The sequence below is a fragment of the Elgaria multicarinata genome, chromosome 22, assembly GCF_023053635.1.
Source record: "Elgaria multicarinata webbii isolate HBS135686 ecotype San Diego chromosome 22, rElgMul1.1.pri, whole genome shotgun sequence".
Taxonomy (NCBI): domain Eukaryota; kingdom Metazoa; phylum Chordata; class Lepidosauria; order Squamata; family Anguidae; genus Elgaria; species Elgaria multicarinata.
The window spans coordinates 10,209,861-10,223,277 of NC_086192.1; the positions used below are offsets into that span (position 1 = coordinate 10,209,861).

General features: G+C 45.7%; 1 protein-coding gene across 1 annotated transcript; it reads left to right on the forward strand.

Annotated features, from left to right (window-relative positions):
- Nucleotides 1-1,072: 1,072 nt before the first annotated feature.
- TUBD1 (tubulin delta 1) lies at nucleotides 1,073-13,040 on the forward strand. Its single transcript, XM_063146363.1, has 9 exons — nucleotides 1,073-1,090; nucleotides 2,524-2,711; nucleotides 4,458-4,605; nucleotides 5,386-5,602; nucleotides 6,634-6,865; nucleotides 7,776-7,940; nucleotides 9,402-9,542; nucleotides 10,153-10,336; nucleotides 12,080-13,040. Exons 2-9 carry the CDS (start codon nucleotides 2,540-2,542, stop codon nucleotides 12,180-12,182), a joined length of 1,362 nt encoding a protein of 453 aa, XP_063002433.1. The 5' UTR covers nucleotides 1,073-1,090; nucleotides 2,524-2,539; the 3' UTR covers nucleotides 12,183-13,040.
- The last annotated feature ends 377 nt before the right edge of the window (nucleotides 13,041-13,417 follow it).

The window sequence follows — 13,417 nt, forward strand, 5'->3', positions numbered from 1 at the left end:
GTAAGGGAATTTTCCTTCGTCTCCATGGGCCAGTGGAGGCTGGTGACTCCAATTTCGGTGGGGCTCTGAATCCATTCTTGTTAGAAGCCCTGATGTTGCCAAAAGAATTGGCTAATTTGTCTACAAGCGAGCTGCCATAATTGGAGCTAGCCCATTTCTCAGTATTTGAATCCACCTTATGAAAAAGAAGACTTGGAATTAGCACAATAACTCAAAGTTTTCGAGAACCCAGAAAGATGGGATTTGTTACCCCTGATGTGCCAAGAATCATCATGAGAAACCAAATGCACAGTTACAAGATGGGGGACACTTGGCTCAGCAATACTACAAACGAGAAAGATCTTAGAATTGTTCTTTCACCCAAGGACGAGATCCAAACAGCCCTTAAGCACGACTCCACCATTCCAGCGACATTCTGGCCTGGGTTTTTAGTCAGAACCAGCCACGACTCTAAAGATGCCATCCAAAATGCTGAACCCTATCCCCAAAACAGATTCAGCACCTTGGTTAGCTTCTTTAGAGTTCTGACTGAAACCCAGAATGGATTCAGAGCCCCACCGATATTGGAGCCACCAGCCTCCACTGCCATTGCTAAGTCTGTATTCCCAGCCCTGTGTTCCCTATTGAGCAAGCGCAATAGGGAACACAGGGCCGTATGTTGCGCCTGCGCAAAGGGCCGTATGTTGCGCCTGCGCAAAGCTAACAGCTGACGCCACCCTCTTGCCCTTCGTCCTCGTCTCTCCCACCAATTTTCCCGCCTGAGCGAGCGGCGAGAGCGGAGCATGCGCAGAGAGGGTTTAAGTCAAGGTTTGAAGATACGGCGGCCGTTAGCAAGGTGGTCAGTAGACGAGGAACAGACGGAGGAGGGTAAGCCTATGCGCATGCGTCTTGAAGGAGAGACGGCTGTTAAAGGGGAGGGGGGAATTTTGTGGGGTGAAAGAAAATAAATAAAAAATAAAATTGCACAGGATTTTGAGAATACAATACTCTTGTTAGTAATATGGACCGTGGGATATAAACACTGGCATAACATATCTATTAACTTGAATTATTAGGATATATGGATTATTATTATTAGCTTCATTATTTGGTAAGTAACAGATGCTTTAGTAATTTTATTTATTATTATCTTTATGTACAGTACCATGTACACTGATGGTGCTATATAAATAAATAATAATAATATATCCTGCAAGGAACCCAAAAGTCACCTAGTAAACTTCATGGCTGAGTGGGGATTGATATTAGTCTAGCATCTTGAATTATATTTAGCCATTAATAGATGCTTTATTAATCTGTATTAATAAAAGCATTGGCCAGTTGCAATGTTTAATCAATATTTAATCAATATTAGACCCTTAAGTATTATTCATAGGATAAAATATTGGAACGCTATATTTATTACTGTCGTTAGTTATGATTTTTGGTCAGTATTTGATCCTTAAATATCGATAATGGGCTAATGTATTAGAATACTATCTTTGCTACTGTTAATAGTGATATCAGGTCAATATGACACATTTTATTGGTTCATATTAGTCAAGTTATCATACCAATATTTTAGCCTGTTGTTATTAGTTTTCATATTTAGTCACACAGTGCAATCCTATGCATGCTTACTCAGAAGTAAGTCCCATTGAGGTCAATGATGCTTGTGCCCCAGTAAATGTATTTAGGATTGAAGCCTTCTTAGTGATGATATGCTAAAATATTAAGATATTGTCTTTATAACTTTGGTAGACTTATAGTAAGACTGATCGAGCCTACATGGATTCAATGGTATTTACACATGGAAAAGTATACATTGGATTGCAACTTAAAAATACTGCCTGATACATGTTTAGTCAAAAGTGAGCCCCGATAAGTCAAATGCAGCTTCCTCCCAGACAAGTGAGGTTAAGATTGCAAGTTAAATCAGTGACCACACTTAAAATATTTGGTACAGTTCTGGTCACCACACCTAAAGAGATGGTAGAGCTGGAAAAAGTGCAGAAAAGGATAACTAGAGCATCAGCTGGGATTGTTTAGCTTGGAGAAAAGGAGGCAGAGGGGAGACATGATAGAGGTGGACAAAATGATGCATGGTGTTGAGAAGGAGACATTTTTCTCCCTCCCCCATAATACTAGAACCCTACAGGGGTCATCTCATGAAGCTGATGGGTGAGAGAATCCAGACAGATAAAACAAATACTTCTTCACACAGCGCACGTTAAACTATGGAATTCACTATGACATGATGGACACCAATTTAGATGTCTTTAAAAGCAGATTGGATAAATTCCTGGAGAAGGCTGTCATTGCCCTTTTGACAATGTACTTCCTCCAGTATCAGAGGCAGTAAGCCTATATTCACCAGTTTGCTGGGGAACATGGGTGGGAGGGTGCAGTTGCACCGTGTCCCGCTTGTGGGTTCCTGGTCCACAGTGGATTTGACACTGTGTGAACAGAGCCCTGGACTAGGCGGACCTTTGATTTGATCCAGCAGGGCTCTTCTAACGTTCTTAATTTGTTTTTGGTTTTCAGACTAAAGCAGGTAGAAATGTCTATTATCACAATACAACTCGGTCAGTGCGGTAATCAGATTGGTCGCGAAGTGTTTGATGCCATCTGCGCGGATCTTCACAGCGGGCACGGACTGTGTTCCAGGAAGGAAAATGAGTCTTACATAGCAGCCTGCAAAGAACGGTTCTTTACTGAGGAGAAATCTGGAGGTATTATATTGAGGGATATAAATATTTCTCACCATCTCCCCCACATACCCACCCCGAATCAAGACAGCAAATCAACAACCAGAGAAGTTAACTTTTGGCGTGTAGAATAATCGGATTTCACAAAATGGCAGGGTGTTTGTCCGGATCAAAGGATATCCTTGTTGGCGTTCAACACTCTTTATTTTTGGAAGCCTAGAAGAAGGTCCTCCTCCGGGTGCCTACTCCGAGAGAGGCTCGGAGTGTGGCAACGAGGGACAGAGCCTTTTCGGTGGTGGCCCCCAGACTATGGAATGATCTCCCTGACGAGGCTCGCCTGGCGCCAACGCTGCTATCTTTCCGGCGCCAGGTTAAGACTTTCCTCTTTGCCCAGGCATATGGCGGCACATCTTAATCACCCACATGTTTAGTTTTTTAACGGTTTTAATGCTTTATGTGTATATGTTCTGTGTTTTAGAGTTTTAAATTTTGTATACTTGTTTTTATCTCAATTTTAGAATTTCTGTAAACCGCCCAGAGAGCCCTGGCTATGGGAGCGGTATATAAGTCTAATAAGAGCAATTCTTATCTAAAGTGGAACACTGGGGAAAACTAGCCTCTAAAACAAGGATGGGTAACCTTTTTCCTCTGAAGGCTGTCAGAGGTTGAATGACAGTAGTATGTCGGGGGGGGGCACTGACGGCATGTGCCCCCCCAATACATTCTCTGTCTCGCACACATACGCACATGTTTTGCATGCCAAACGTCTCCAGTTCGATTCCTGACATCTCCAGGTAAAGCTGGAGAAAAAACTTGCTTGAAACTCTGGACAATCACTTCTGGTCAATTTAGGCCATGCTGAGGGACTTGAACAAATAGTCTGACTCAGTATTGAGCAGCTTCCTGGGTTCCTTAACCCTGGGGCTGCGTGCAATGAATTGGGAAGGGTTGCACATTTTTTTATGCTCACCACCGATTGTCTCGCAAAGGTGCACAGAGAAGAGATGCGAGATTCCTAGTAAAAAGCAGAGGTAGCCATATTATCCAGAAGCAAAACTCCCGACACCCATATTAGTGTCATGCCTTTATTAGGCCAAACGAAAGATCGCAAAAAATGTGCACGCTTTCCAGATCTACAGATCTCTTCATCTTGCCTGGTGAAGAGATCTGGAGATCTCAGAAACTTGCACGTTTTGCATGTGCGCAGTCTTTTGGTTGACTTAATAAAAGCATGGCACTCATGTGGGTTTTGGATGAGTCCCAATTTTGTACCCATGGCCACAAGGCGACTGATACCTGTGGCATTCCCAAAAAAGAGCCACGTAACTAACCAATCAATTCTAGGCATGGCTACTGAGAAGGAAATTCTACTGAGTTCCGTGGCGCTTACTCCCTAGTAACACGGGATATTGATACAGCCCAAGCAACTTATCTCATTGCTGAGCAATAGCTAATGCTACTTAACATGTTTCAGGAAAACGATTCCTCCAGTTCTTACAGCATATACTATAATATTTGAGGGGAGAATACATGCATGTGTTACATGGGAAATACACACGCAGGAACATTGCAAAGTTGTGGCTTCTGGGCGCAGTAAATAAAAAACGGAGTTCATCGCCATCTGTTTTAAGTAAACGCCTTTGACATTTTTGTCTGTTTTCGTCAGGAAAGCACACTGGCAGATTTGGACATCTTTTATCATGCTTCTTACTTTCTTTTACTCTTTTTAAGCGTAATACGTCATTTGGCTTTTATTTTCTTCCTCTTCAGTTCCAGCTGCTCGGGCCATTCTTGTCGACATGGAACCCAAAGTGATCAGCCAGAGTTTATCCATGGCGTCAAGGTCTGGTAGCTGGAAATACGACCACAAGTCTCAATTCTGTCAAAAGCAAGGATCCGGAAACAACTGGGCTAACGGGTATGCGTGATTTCTTCGATCAACGCGGGCAAAGAAATTGATATTTTTATTTCTGAGATTAATACCCCACCAGCTACGAAGAACTTCAAGCTGACGTAGAGTTAAACAGAAGCTTTTGTTCAGATATGCCAAACTATGGTTTGTGGTAACCGGAGTTTAGAATCCAAACCGTGGTTTGAACGTTCCAGCATACCAGTAAACCGTGGGTTTGTCTGGTTTATTTTCTCATCTTCTCAGTACTCGGTTCTCTGTGCAACAGCCTCCGGAAGCAGAACAAACAGCAAAACTATACTTTAACATCCCTCCAAATCGCATAGTCTGAAAACCCATGTCAGACTATGTTTTCTAGTTCTGGTTGGCCAGTTGATCAGATATTACAGTTTGTGAATTCTGACATTCCTATACACACTTACTTGAGAGTAAGGCCCAATGAACTTTTTTAAAAGCCTGCCCTGAAGTCTCAGCCCCATGGATTAAAATTTGCCTCAGTAATTAAGGGTGCAATCCTATGCCTGTTCAGACGGAAACAAAGTCCTACAACTCCCAGCATTCCCTAGCCAGGCTGGGGGATGCTGGGAGTTGTAGGACTTTGTTTCCGTCTAAGCAGCCATACGATTGCGCTTTTTGTAACATTTTGCGTTCTTTTGTGACGGTACTGAAGGAAAAACATAGCTTCCTTCTAAGTGTGAGATTACTTACAATTTCATAAACCATCAGCCCTCGTTTACTGTTAGAAGGAATAATGCAATTGTTAGTATTTCCCCCCGATTTGTGCCACAGTTACTGCGTTCATGGGCCCAAGCACCAAGAAGCGATCATGAACCTGGTCCAAAAGGAGGCTGAGAAATGCGACCGACTGAGTGGATTTCTGACCGTCATGAGTATGGCCGGTGGGACAGGCTCAGGCCTGGGGGCGTTTGTGACGGCGGGCCTGAGAGACGCCTACCCAACCTCATTCCTGCTAAATGACGTGATTTGGCCCTACGGAACTGGAGAGGTGAGCGTCACGGCTCTGTGATGGTGGCGATTGAACCTGGTACTTTCTCAATTCAAAGCATGTTTTCTTATATTGAACTATGGACAGCCCCACCCCACCCCTGTTGGTGAATAGGAATGTAGAGTGAAGGCACCCAAGTTGCATCGTTACGTTGTAATCTTCCAGGACCTTCTGTATGCAAAGCATGTACTCTTACATTGGACTATAGATGGAGAAGTTAGGGACTATCTATTGGTGAATAGGAACATTGAGTGAAGCCATCTGCGACGGCACTGACCTTATACAGACGGCCTTGCCTACCACACCCTTCTCAAGCCAAGCGCTACCTCTTGAAAAGCCCGAAGAAAGGGTAAAAACAACACAACCTCTCCCCTATATGTGAGGGAACAAGGTAAAGGGTTTTGGCAAATAGGTTCTATTACTGAGGTACAGAACAGCAGGTGTATTTTTAGATGTTTTTACACTGTGTAATATAGCAGGTAATCACTCCGAGCTGACACGTGGTTTGTGGTAACAAAACACAAAGTAAAGTTTATTGAAATTTAACACATCTTTAGTATTTCAATTTGGATCAAACCTGCATATTTTTATATTCAAAATAACAATCCCAAGTCCCTTAAAGTTCTCACTCCTCACTCCAAACACTCTCACGAAGCACAAGCTAGACGAAAACTCCCAGACTAAAACCAAATCTCCCACCACACAAACAAAACTCCCCACTCAATCCCCTCAGCCAACCTATTTAGACTCCTCCCTCTTCCTCTCTCACTGCATCACTAGCCACACCCACTCAGTCAAACATTCCGCATTTGCTAGGCATACAAACCGCAGACATACCTAAGGGACAGAAAGGTGGGTATCGCTACACCATCCAAGCTGCATTCTCCCATTTCAGCCTTCTAGGTCCTTCCGGAAACAAATAATGTGCTCTACCACTAGCAGTGGTCTCTCCCCTCTGGTGAGATTACCTTCATGAAGAAAATGTAGAACTCTAGAACTTAGCCACACCTCGAATTTTTTCCCCTTTCCAGGTTATCGTCCAAAACTACAACTCGGTCCTGACTCTCTCGCACCTGTACCAGTCCTCCGACGCCCTCCTGGTTCACGAGAACGACGCCCTCCACAAAATCTGTTCGCAGCTCATGAAAATCAAACAGATCTCTTTCCGGGATGTAAATCGCGTCATCGCCCATCAGCTGGGGAGCGTCTTCCAGCCGGCTTACTCCTCTGAAGGGGCCACTCAGTACAGCAGAAGTCCCCTAGGTACCTGGTGCGAACTCCAGTACTTTGCTGCTGTTCTCATCATCATTATTATTATTATTATTATTAGTAGTAGTAGTAGTAGTATCCCGCCTTTTGCCCAATGCTGGGCCTCAAGGCGGCCTTACAAAGTTTAAAATATACATGTGGGGGGGAGGGAAACAAAACCATAAACAATTAAAAAATACACAACAGAATTATAAGACATTAACATAGATGGAGGGCCGGATTATTCTCCAATAATTTTGTTCAAGGCCTGCTTGAACAAAAAAGTTTTAGCCTGCTTCCGAAAGCCCATCAAGGAGGGAGCCAGCCTAGCTTCCCCGGGAAGAGAGTTCCAGAGCACGGGAGCAGCCACCGAGAAGGCCCTCTCCCGTGTTCCCACCAAGCGTGCCTGTGAAGAAGGTGGGACTGAAAGAAGGGCTTCTCTAGAAGATCTCAAAGCACGGGCAGGCTCATACAGGAGAATACGTTCTTTCAAATAACCTGGACCTGAACCATATAGGGCTTTATAGGTCATAACCAGCACTTTGAATTGTGCCCGGAAACAGACCGGAAGCCAGTGGAGCTGTTTTAACAGGGGAGTTGTGTGCTCCCTGTAACCAGCTCCGGTCAACAATCTGGCTGCAGCTCTTTGAACCAGCTAGAGTTTCCGAACACTCTTCAAAGGCAGCCCCACGTAAAGCGCGTTACAGTAATCCAATCGGGATGTAACTAAGGCATGTGTCACCCTTCTCTTGATACCTTCAGCTTAAAGCAGCCTTGCAAAGTAGTTTATTTAAGTTACTGGTCCACAAGCTTTCTCATCAGTCTTCTTGCCCATGTAAACTTCCGTTAGTCATTTCTGGCCTAGGAAACACGCACGTGTAAGATTGCACAGTTCTTTTTCATTCCCGTTTTCTTTCTCTTTCAGGGGATCTCATGGAAGCTTTAGTCCCCCACCCCGAGTTCAAGATGTTGGGTCTGCGGAATATTCCTCAAATGTCCGAAAATTCCCTTGCCTACAGCACCTTTGTGTGGCCCGGGCTTCTGAAACACCTGAGGCAGATGCTCATTGCAAATGCTAAAATGGAGGAAGGTAAGGGCTGCAGGTGTACCTGGAGCAGGGCCTCCGATGACGAACAGAGCGTGCATTGGGGGCGCGTACGGAAGAAGATGGGGGTTAATATGATCTGGTCTTGACTAAAATTCGGCAGGGTTCTGTGTTAAGCTGGGTTCTGGTTCTTTCGGTTATCGGGATGAAACAAGCCACTTGTGCAGAAAGATGACAGTTTGAGAGAAAATGGATGCAGAATATATACATGCAAAGAGAGTTCGCACCTTCTTCCAGCTAATCAAGCTTTCATAGCTGGGTGTCCATAGAATCATAGAATAGTAGAGTTGGAAGGGACCTATAATGCCATCGAGTCCAACCCTCCGCTCAGTGCAGGAATCCACCCTAAAGCATCCCTGACAGAGGGTTGTCCAGCTGCCTCTTGAAGGCCTCTAGTGTGGGAGAGCCCACAACCTCCCTAGGTCATTGGTTCCATTGTCGTACTGCTCTAACAGTAAGGAAATTTTTCCTGATGTCCAGCATCTGGCTTCCTGTCACTTGAGCCCATTATTCCGTGTCCTGCACTCTGGGATGATCGAGAAGAGATCCTGGCCCTCCTCTGTGCGACAACCTTTCAAGTATTTGAAGAGTGCTGTCATGTCTCCCCTCAATCTTCTCTTCTCCAGGCTAAACATGCCCAGTTGTTTAAGTCTTTCTTCATAGGGCTTTGTTTCCAGACCCCTGATCATCCTGGTTGCCCTCCTCTGAACACACTCCGTCTATCAGGGGACCCACGATAGACGGAAGCCATCCCTTTGAGCCACAACAGGTTCTGCAGGCCGGTTGCGTAGTACCTCCTGAAGCGAGGCCAAAAGCATGAAGCCTGTGGATTGGATCTTATAGGCTCCTCTGCTAGATGCCTGCTTCCCTCCCTCCCTCCCAGGATCTGACAGGCGGCAACCCTCCCCTCTCTCTGAAGAAGCAGGGGGAGCTCACTCTCACGGGTTTCCAAAACATCTCAGCTTGGGAAACTAATTGCCTTTCTAGTGCCTGGTTAGGAGTGAAAACCTCTCAGCTTATCTTGAGACAAGACTCTATGAGAAAAGGATGGCATAACTATGAGAAGCCCATCCAGGGAATGTGGCCTGCTAAAATCTACTCGCTGTGTTAGGCTACACAGGTCTCTTAGCCAGCATTTGGAACTCTGTGAAATCCATATTTCTACTCACTAACAAACACTCTACCGGCTGCCAGGATCTGGCCAACACGTCAACAGTTGGGCCATCCTGACCAACAGGGCCGCACACAAGGGAACGCAGACCGAAATACCCAAAAATGACAAAAAATTTTAGCTTAATGCTCTTACTGCTAGCAACTGAAGTGCTTGGTCTTCTAGAATGGGGGCGGGAAAACTGGGTCAGGAAAAGGGAAGTGTTGCAGAAGTGAGTCCCCACAACGTCTGACTCCATGTGTTGGAACGTTCCTCTTCACGATTTCCATTTACAGGTATCGACTGGCAAGTACAGCCCCCAGCACCTGGCCTCCCAGCACCTCAGAAACCGTCTCCAAACAGGACAGCTCGTTTTAACACCTCTATCGCCAACCTGGTTACCCTGCGAGGGAAAGACGTCCAAAGCGCAGATCTAGGTGAGAAATTGGGCTGTGACAGAGCTTTCCTTTTCCCTGTGACCAACGCCTTCCTTGTCATGTAGTTCCAAAGTTAACTATAGCGGATACATTTTTAAAAAAACATGACTTAGTTCAACGTTCTCCGCACAAACATTTTCCAGACTCCAAGGCTAAGACAGCCACTGGCCCAGGGCCACTGAATTGACACCTGCCTGTACCAAGGCCCCACTTTTTAAGTAAAGGGTCTTGAGAAAGGAAGGAAAACGGTTCGAGGCCGTGGTCCAGTTTTACACCACCTAATCTCAATAAGGCCACCGTGCTAAAGCTTCCTGCCGCTGATGAGTTTAAAATGTATTATTTTTAAAAATGGCACATCACAGATTGAAACCCAGCTGGAATAAAAGAAGTCAAAAGGTAGAAACAAAGAGGGAGCATGGCGAATCCTCAGCGGAAGGGAGTTTCACAATGGGGGAGCCACCACCGAGAAGGCACTTTCTCTTGTATATAGTGGGAATAGGTGGGTACGTCGCCATGAGCTCCTTGAAAGGGGCAAGACAGGAGTGTCACGGATAAAATTCGGTGATTTGAGTTGTTGCTTTTTGTTTTAACACCTCTACGCTACTTATAGGCGGTTTCCGAGAGCCCGCCCTGTACACTCCTTGGACAAACGCACAAGATGCCTTGACCGTCTGGAGAACCCCGAGAGCCTTTAATAAGTATGAGAAGTCCGCATCTTTGGTGAGCAACAGCCAGTGTTTGCTGAAGCCCCTGGACGCCGTGGTGGGGAAGGCTTGGAAAATGTTTGCTTCCAAGTAAGTGGGAGAAATAATCACTTTGTGTGCGTGGGGTGCTTGCTAACACACTTTCGTCTCAGACTTTACAGTGTGCGTGGAAAGTAGAACGAGTGCAAATAATACCAGCCGTTCCAAACCCACAAGTGGGAGAGATAGTTGTAAACAGGGCTGTGAACACCCTACACCAGCGGTGAAGAACCTGAGCCCCTTCTGGAGTTGCAATCCGGCCTTCTTGGCTTCCCCTAGAAGCCCCACCCACTTCCCCTGACCCCGCCCACTTTTGCCGACCACAAATCATTAGTGGTTTCCCAGCGTTTGTGGCGTTTCCCCCCATCCTGAAATGTTGGCATGCCTCTCTAAGGCTTAGTGATTGACAGAGCTTTAAGTGAAAATCTCTGCTATCTTGGCCCCGCCCCTTTTTGGCTTTGGCCCCGCCCACCACTGGAACGCAGCCCTTGAAAGCTGTTCCCACATGGATTTCATTCCTTGGGGTATAAAAAACTTCTGGAGCCCTGGCCTACACTATTTCTTCTTTTAAAAGAAATCAGAATAAGTTGCCTTTTGCGACACCAGCAGGCTGTATTCTGCACCCTGTATAAATCATAAAAATGTTAGTTATTTTTATTTTAAATTATTTTTAGGTGGCCTTAAAAGGTAGAATCCTCGCAAGGCAGCATACGTGATTTTTTTTAAAAAACATACAAAAGTATGCAAATAGGCAATGAATAAATATAGAATCATAGAATTGTGGAGTTGGAAGGGGCCACAAAGACCATCTAGTCCAACCCTCTGCAATGTGCAGGAAAACCAATTAAACCATTCATGAGAGGTAGCTGTCCAGCCTCTTCTTAAAAACCTCCAGAGATGGAGAACCCACAATCCCTACATAGGTAGACTGTTCCACTGTTGTACAAGTCTTACCATCAGGAAACCTTTTTCTTTTATTTCAGCTAAAGCTTGGGTAGCTGCAACTTATACCCATTATTTCGGGTCCTAATTTTTGTGGCCATGGAAAATAGTTCTTGATCATCCTCTCTGTGGAGCCCTTTTACGTACCCGAACACTGTTAACATGTCTCCCCTCAGTCTTCTTTTATAAAATACTATAAAATGCTATAAAATAGATGACACCAATAACATAGGAAGCTGCCTTGTACTGGGTCAGACCCTTGGTCCATCTAGCCCAGTATTGTCGACACTGACTGGCAGCAACGGCTCTCCAGGGTTTCAGGCAGGAGTTTTCCAGCCCTGGGGATAGAACCTAGGACCTTCCGCATGCTACGGCCCCTTCCTAACATCTGCAACGTACATGTTATGAGAAGGCCAGCAAGAACAGGTGGGTCTTCGGAGCCTTCCTGAAGGCCTGCAAAGAACGGGCTTGACAAGCCCCTGATGGAAGCTGATTCCAGAGGTAGGGGGCCACCAGCGAAAAGGCCCCGTTCCTCTTAATATGCATAATCCATTTTTTTTGTTCTCCTTTACACTCATACCCTGCTCCTCAGCTTCCCATGTGGCATACCTAGAACCCTGGTCAATTACATTAGTTATAGGAAGTGGTGTGGGCACCAAGAATGGGCTGGGAAGGGGCAGGAAAAGGCACAGCTGCCTTATTGCCGGCCGAACTGGGCAATGCAAAGGCATTTGGCCAAGTTACTCACATCTGACTGAAGTCATATTCATTTGATTGCGGTTTAGTCACAGCTCAGTTTGACTGGATCGGAGCCTCTTGCTCACCAAAACTCCCCTTGTTTGTTCCACGCAGGGCTTACGTTCACCAGTACACAAACTTTGGGATCGAAGACGATGACTTCCTTGACTGTTTCACGACGCTGGAACAAGTGATCGCCAGCTACAACAGCCTCTGAGTTCAAATTCAGCACAGGGCGGCAGATATGAAATTCTGAAGATGGGGTGGAGGGGTCTTAAAATCCACAGTGGGGTGCGTGGGTTTCTTACATAGACAGTAGGGGGCAAGTTGGAGGGGCCCAAAATCTGGACAGACACAACTCCCATCACCCCTAACTAGCACAGCCAATAGTGAAGGATCATGGGAGTTATAGGCTAAAACATCAGAAGGGCCACCAGTTTGGATTTGGATCCAGCCTTAATGTTTAGTAAACCCACTAAAATTGATGCAACTTAAGTTTATCATGACATACTTGTCCCATTGATTTCAGTGGGTCTGCTCTAAACATGATGGAGTCTGGTTCCAAACCTAGCTATTTCAGAACTGATCAAGGAATGCAGTGAAGTGGAGCCTGAACACAGCGTAAGAAGAGTCTGGAATCGGCAGCCCATCCCAGACAAGCAATCTTGCAAATGCAGGAGCCTCTGCACACACGGAACTTCCTGCCAGCACTGGGAGGAGCTCCACATTTCAGCGGAGGCAAGCAGATTCAAAGACGCATTCGTGCAGATCTGCGCTCTCTGTTGAAATGAATGTAGCATCCCCTACAAACTGAAGAGCACTCCGAACTGGGACAAAAGTCTTCAGGCGTAGGTCTACGGATTGCACCCAGATTTAGAGCCGTGCAACTGGGTTGGTGGAAGTGGGTTTCCCTGCCCCCTCCTTCCCACAGCGGCTTCTCCAGGGACCTGAAAATGATCCAGGGAGTGTCGGGGGGACCCTGCTGAATAGGGAGAAACCCCTAAAAATCAGGCCGGGACACCTTCCATGAGGGAAGCCCTTCTGTCCCCAGATGCAGGATCCCAATCCAGTAAAACTAAACTGCACACTTGACTTCACCAGCAGATCTGTTTTGCACAGTCTTGGTTGTATGTATTTTGGATATAAAATATGTTTATTTTCTACTGGTGTCGTCTGCGCTTGATTGAAGAGCTCTGTATAGATTTGGAGGCTTGCTGCTTTAGCAAGATGTCCCGAGTTCGCTAAAGATGGGTAGCTTTCTCTGATTGCCGGGTGATCCTCAGGAGATGCTAGATGGAAGTCTACCACGAATGGGTTACGCTGTTCTTCGTTGACTGATGCCTCCCTTTTCGCGGAGAAGAGTTCATCCATGAAAGATTCGCCCAGAGAACACTGGTTATTGGGCAGATTGAAAATAAAATAAGTGAATAAGGTGGATGTCCGTCAGATGTT